Consider the following 6,762-nt stretch of genomic DNA (forward strand, 5'->3'; position numbering starts at 1 on the left):
ATCTGGAGAAGAATTGTTTCTGATGTTTGTAAAGATGTTCCGATGCTTTAAAATTAACAACCATATTTTGACAGCTCCCTGCTTCTTGCTCAGCCTAGTAAGCTCACACGAACTCATCAGTTTTTATCCAAAGCTGCAGGTTCAGTGCCGTACGTATTATCCGTGGTCATCGCTGCACCTGGCGAAGAAGTTCACCCTTCCACCGTCTCTCCTCGGGCACCGGATCAGTCAGAGATCCATGTTAACAAGGTTAACGTCTTGAGAAGTGGAGAGGAACGATGGTTCTGCTCCATGTCCAATATGAGTTCTAAAAACCCTGTTAGCTTGGATATTTTCTTCATCATTCTGTTGTTCACCATTGTGAGAAATCATTCCCTTATGCTCTGCCCCAAAGCGTAAGAAGCGTCCAACTTGAACCAATAATAATTAAGCATTCAGGATGGACATTTCCCAGAACAAATGACACATTTTTTCAACAACAACACCAAAAATCCTCTTAGCCAGTGATAAAATTAAGGCATTCTGACCTTATTCATTCACAAAGCATTTTTCAGGGCCCCCGAAGCGCCCGGGGCCCCGGGCTGCAGCCCCGGTAAGCCCATGCTAAAATTCGGGCTTACATAGGGGCTTTCTTCTTCTTTTGGGTCTCTGACAGATACCCCTGGTCAAGCACAGGGATGCTTGGATGGAGCACGGGGAGACTCACTGGGGGGCTTGGGCGGAGCAGATGGCCCGGGAAACAATGAGACCGGCAGCTCTGGTTTAGATGGAAGCGGCATTCCAGCCATTATGGAAAGAGCTGCCTCTCGTTCAAACATTGCCTCCTCCAACAACTCAAGCCCAACGAAGAGAGGTGCGGAGTACAGCCTTCTAAGACCATTCTAATGGCAATCCCGAGACATCTGCAGACGGAGTAGGGTTTGGCCATGACACACCATAGACCTTTATAGTGGACTTTAAGTCATTGAAGTCCCTTTCAAAAATCAGGTCTGCTGGATCTATGTTAATTTTGTGCTCTGACCACTTCACCGTAGTACTTTTGGGTCAGGTCCTTCTGTCACAATATGGGTTTTTTGAGGTGAGGATTCATGCGGAGGACCCAGGTTGTGGTGTGAAAAAGGATAATTTATTCAAAGCTCTCACAGATTAACAGAAAGAAATCCAGGCAGCACAAGTGAACTAAGAGGCAAGGAACTCAACAATGGTAGCACTGGAATGAGGCAACGATGACAAAAGACAGCAAAGACAATGACAACGATCACACAGGGAACAAGAGACACAGGTAGGTTTAAATAGAACGGGATATTTGTTCTACAAGGGACAGCTGTGAACTTAAATAACTTCCACACAATGGCATGTTGATTAGCCCTAATGTTAAGAATTAAGTCATAGACTATATGTCATTACTTATTTACAATGGCAGCAACTCCCCAGGGCGGCATCTTGTGGGGGACATCATGAACTCCCATCCCCCCACCTTCCTTCCCTACACCTTTCCAGTTGCCCAATCACCCCTCCCCCTGCTCTTACAACTGGAGGATCTGAATGTCAAAAATATCTGAACATAAAATTATATAATCAAAACAGACACTGGTTGTTAAACCCTATATTTGTTTTTTTTTTTTATTAAAAAAACATAAACATAGATTTCTCCAAAGATTCAGAACAATTAATCCTAGTTCTTAAATGATTAGCGAAGTATGGCATATAAAGGTCCATTTTTAAACGTTTTTAAGAAAAGAAATGTGGAGCTTTCAGCAAACTTACGTAGGGAGTGCCATTCATCCTGTCGTATTGTCTTGGTGATGTTGTAGGACAGATTTTTGGGTATTGCAGCTGACGAGTAATGGTACTTGATGTAGGAGCATCTTGCAATTGAACCTGTGTATAAAGTAAACAACAAAATATGGGAAAATATTCAGAATCATATCTACATTAAATCCACTCTGAAAGACTGCTATTCAACTTCAACAGACAGTAGACATGAAGCACTTACACAGTTATTTCTGCTGAGCAGAATCCTTTGGAAATGGTCATCTCCCATTTTAATTTAAAACTTCAACATACTCAAGTAATTATATTGAATAAACAGATTATAATTATAACCAGGGCTGTTTTTAGCCATTTACCAAAACAAGATAAAACAAAACCACACAAAAAATAGTATAGTTGTTTCCTTGAGCCATAACCACACTTAAAAACTCACCAAATTTGGCACTAAAAGTCTGTTGAAAAGTTAAGTGTAGCAGGCTTTGCTGGACAACCAAGGTTTTCACAGTGGCTCCATAAAGTTAGGACAATTCCAAGGGCCACTGGACAACAGGGGGCCCCCCACAAAATATTATTATTTTTTTTTTTTTTTTAAATTGGGGCCCTGTCAATTACAAAATTAATCATGTTGTGTTTTCTAAAACTGTTTTTAGCAGTAAAAATTTAATGTTACCACTCCCAGACCAAAAAGCACAAGTGTCAATTTGTAATAGTTTTTTCCTACAAGAGAGGAGAGTAGATTGTGTGAGATTATCAACCACAGGGTTTTCCCCAGTGTTCTCTGTTGCTCTGAGCATTTCACTAGCGGAGCAGATTTATTCCTAAAGGATAAGGTTTATAATTGTCCTGTAAACTGTGGGTGTTTTATTTTGCATGGCGCACTGCTGCCATCTGTTGAACTTTTGGGGAACTGCTTTTACTTTTGTGTTAGTTCGGTAGCTAGCTAGTGATAGGACAGATGAACACGTCTGTTATGATCGGCGCATTCCAGGTCGAGTTCGTCGAAGCAAAGCCTGTAAGTTGCTACTTGTACATCAAAACGATATGTTGACGTATGAGAAAGAAGTAACTTGCTTATTGAATTTATGTTTAATTGGTTTTGGAAATACCTGCGGGTGATTTGAGTATGTTCTACATAATTGCTAACTAGCAGGCTGCTAAGTTTTCTTAGGCCGTTATGTAGCATTGCAGCTCATAGCATTCCGAGCTAGCTATTGTATCAGTTGTTATACTTCTAATGTATGAAACTGATGCTCTGAGCTCATCCTGAGTTGTTTGTGTTTTGGCAGTTTCACTCCATTCTACATGAAAAATAAAGGAAGATCTAATTAATCCTGACTCGTGTAAAAGGAGTTTGNGCTTTGCTGGACAAACAAGGCTTTCACAGTGGCTCCATAAAGTTAGGACAATTCCAAGGGCCACTGGACAACAGGGGGCCCCCCACAAAATAGTTTTTTTTTTTTTAAATAGAAATGAAAAAAAAAATTGGGGCCCTGTCAATTACAAAATTAATCATATTGTGTTTTCTAAAATTGTTTTTAGCAGTAAAAATGTAATGTTACCACTCCCAGACCAAAAAGCACAAGTGTCAATTTGTAATAGTTTTTTCCTACAAGAGAGGAGAGTAGACTGTGTGAGATTATCAACCACAGGGTTTCCCCCAATGTTTTTTTTAAACCGGATTACAAGCGTCTCTGTTGCTCTGAGCATTTCACTAGCGGAGCAGATTTATTCCTAAAGGACAGGTTTATAATTGTCCTGTAAACTGTGGGTGTTTTATTTTGCATGGCGCACTGCTGCCATCTGTTGGACTTTTGGGGAACTGCTTTTACTTTTGTGTTTAGCCAGTTCGGTAGTTAGCTAGTGATAGGACAGATGAACACGTCTGTTATGATCGGCGCATTCCAGGTCGAGTTCGTCGAAGCAAAGCCTGTAAGTTGCTATTTATACATCAAACAATATGTTGACATATGAGAAAGAAGTAACTTGCTTATTGAATTTATGTTTAATTAGTTTTGTAAATACCTGCGGGCGATTTGAGTATGTTCTACATAATTGCTAACTAGCAGGCTGCTAAGTTTTCTTAGGCCGTTATGTAGCATTGCAGCTCATAGCATTCCGAGCTAGCTATTGTATCAGTTGTTATACTTCTAATGTATGAAACTGAATGTTAACACTTTTGTTTTCTGCTCTGAGCTCATCCTGAGTTGTTTGTGTTTTGGCAGTTTCACTCCAAATAAAGGAAGATCTAATTAATCCTGACTCGTGTAAAAGGAGTTTGGCTGATGGTTAGTTTTGGTACAAGACGCCAAAGCGAGACCATTACAGTGAAAAGGCTTTGGAATCAGCCGAAACTTCGTCTGGAATCATCATGGATGATCATTACAGTGTGTCTCAAGTCAGCACAGGAAGCATACGTTCATCTGCATCACAGGTCAGCAGGGCTGCGTTAGCCCGCGCCAAAGCAGAAGCAGCACGTGCACGCGCATCTTACGCTGAACGAGAAGTACAACTTAAGCTGAATAAAGTGAAATTGGAAGCAGAATTGGAGTCCCTGAGCTTGCAGCGAGAGGCAGCAGCTGCCGATGCAGAAGCGGACATTCTGGAGGCAGCTGAGTGCAACAGTGGCCATTTTTCTGTTATGCAAAGGAGTAATGCACCAATACATGCTGAATCAGCAGAACACACATTGGAATATATTGAGGGACAAGCAAAGCATCAAGTCGACCTACAAAGTAAAGATTCCCTAAGCAACATACCACATCCAAAGGATGACTTTCCAAGAGAGAAAGTATCGAGCACCAACGTCACACATGAGCCAGTCAGAGTAAGTCAAAACATGGAGATGTTTCAGAACTCTTACAGGGAAATACCTTCAGGCTTATGTGCAGCTACCCACACCCAGTCATTACCCTCCAGCAACAGGAGATGATCGTGATAGGGCACCATTAAGACATCCACGCTACCCTAATCCAGCAGCTCGGCCCTATACATCACCAAATGTTACCAGCTCACATCCCCAAAGTCACAGAGACTCAATGTTTGACATTGCCAAGTATTTAGCACGACGGGATTTGGTGAGCACAGGCCTGAGCAAGTTCAACGACCAACCAGAAAGCTTCAGAGCATNGAAACCCATTTGAAAGCTTCACTGACTTTTAGCATCGTTTAAAATACAAAACACAGCTGCAGTGGAAGGAGGATAACTCAGCCTGTGTTTGGGTGTACTCACCACTTGGAGCTGGCTTTCAAGATGCGATCTGGAGAAGAATTGTTTCTGATGTTTGTAAAGATGTTCCGATGCTTTAAAATTAACAACCATATTTTGACAGCTCCCTGCTTCTTGCTCAGCCCAGTAAGCTCACACGAACTCATCAGTTTTTATCCAAAGCCGCAGGATCAGTACCGTACGTATTATCTGTGGTCATCGCTGCACCTGGCGAAGAAGTTCACCCTTCCGCCGTCTCTCCTCGGGCACCGGATCAGTCAGAGATCCAGGTTAACAAGGTTAACGTCTTGAGAAGTGCAGAGGAACGATGGTTCTGCTCCATGTCCAATATGAGTTCTAAAAAACCCTGTTAGCTTGGATATTTTCTTCATCATTCTGTTGTTCACCATCGTGAGAAATCACTCCCTTATGCTCCGCCCCAAAGCGTAAGAAGCGTCCAACTTGAACCAATAATAATTAATCATTCAGGATGGACATTTCCCAGAACAAATGACACATTTTTTCAACAACAACACCAAAAATCCTCTTAGCCAGTGATAAAATTAAAGCATTCTGACCTTATTCATTCACAAAGCATTTTTCAGGGCCCCCGAAGCGCCCGGGGCCCCGGGCTGCAGCCCCGGTAAGCCCATGCTAAAATTCGGGCTTACATAGGGGCTTTCTTCTTCTTTTGGGTCTCTGACAGATACCCCTGGTCAAGCACAGGGATGCTTGGATGGAGCACGGGGAGACTCACTGGGGGGCTTGGGCGGAGCAGATGGCCCGGGAAACAATGAGACCGGCAGCTCTGGTTTAGATGGAAGCGGCATTCCAGCCATTATGGAAAGAGCTGCCTCTCGTTCAAACATTGCCTCCTCCAACAACTCAAGCCCAACGAAGAGAGGTGCGGAGTACAGCCTTCTAAGACCATTCTAATGGCAATCCCGAGACATCTGCAGACGGAGTAGGGTTTGGCCATGACACACCATAGACCTTTATAGTGGACTTTAAGTCATTGAAGTCCCTTTCAAAAATCAGGTCTGCTGGATCTATGTTAATTTTGTGCTCTGACCACTTCACCGTAGTACTTTTGGGTCAGGTCCTTCTGTCACAATATGGGTTTTTTGAGGTGAGGATTCATGCGGAGGACCCAGGTTGTGGTGTGAAAAAGGATAATTTATTCAAAGCTCTCACAGATTAACAGAAAGAAATCCAGGCAGCACAAGTGAACTAAGAGGCAAGGAACTCAACAATGGTAGCACTGGAATGAGGCAACGATGACAAAAGACAGCAAAGACAATGACAACGATCACACAGGGAACAAGAGACACAGGTAGGTTTAAATAGAACGGGATATTTGTTCTACAAGGGACAGCTGTGAACTTAAATAACTTCCACACAATGGCATGTTGATTAGCCCTAATGTTAAGAATTAAGTCATAGACTATATGTCATTACTTATTTACAATGGCAGCAACTCCCCAGGGCGGCATCTTGTGGGGGACATCATGAACTCCCATCCCCCCACCTTCCTTCCCTACACCTTTCCAGTTGCCCAATCACCCCTCCCCCTGCTCTTACAACTGGAGGATCTGAATGTCAAAAATATCTGAACATAAAATTATATAATCAAAACAGACACTGGTTGTTAAACCCTATATTTGTTTTTTTTTTTTATTAAAAAAACATAAACATAGATTTCTCCAAAGATTCAGAACAATTAATCCTAGTTCTTAAATGATTAGCGAAGTATGGCATATAAAGGTCCATTTTTAAACGTTTTT

At 42.2% G+C, this 6,762-nt stretch overlaps 1 protein-coding gene across 1 annotated transcript in view; it reads right to left on the reverse strand.

Moving 5' to 3' along the window:
* LOC103130414 (transmembrane protein 178B) overlaps positions 1-1,885 on the reverse strand; it is a gene marked incomplete at its 5' end in the record, with an annotated part of 31,267 nt that extends 29,382 nt beyond the window's left edge. The window contains one exon of the mRNA XM_007541798.2: positions 1,768-1,885. Within this exon, the coding sequence (XP_007541860.1) occupies positions 1,768-1,885 (118 nt within the window). The remainder of the gene's footprint in view (positions 1-1,767) is intronic.
* Positions 1,886-6,762: the final 4,877 nt, after the last annotated feature.

This window comes from Poecilia formosa, unplaced genomic scaffold (genome assembly GCF_000485575.1).
Source record: "Poecilia formosa unplaced genomic scaffold, Poecilia_formosa-5.1.2 Scaffold633, whole genome shotgun sequence".
NCBI classification, from domain to species: domain Eukaryota; kingdom Metazoa; phylum Chordata; class Actinopteri; order Cyprinodontiformes; family Poeciliidae; genus Poecilia; species Poecilia formosa.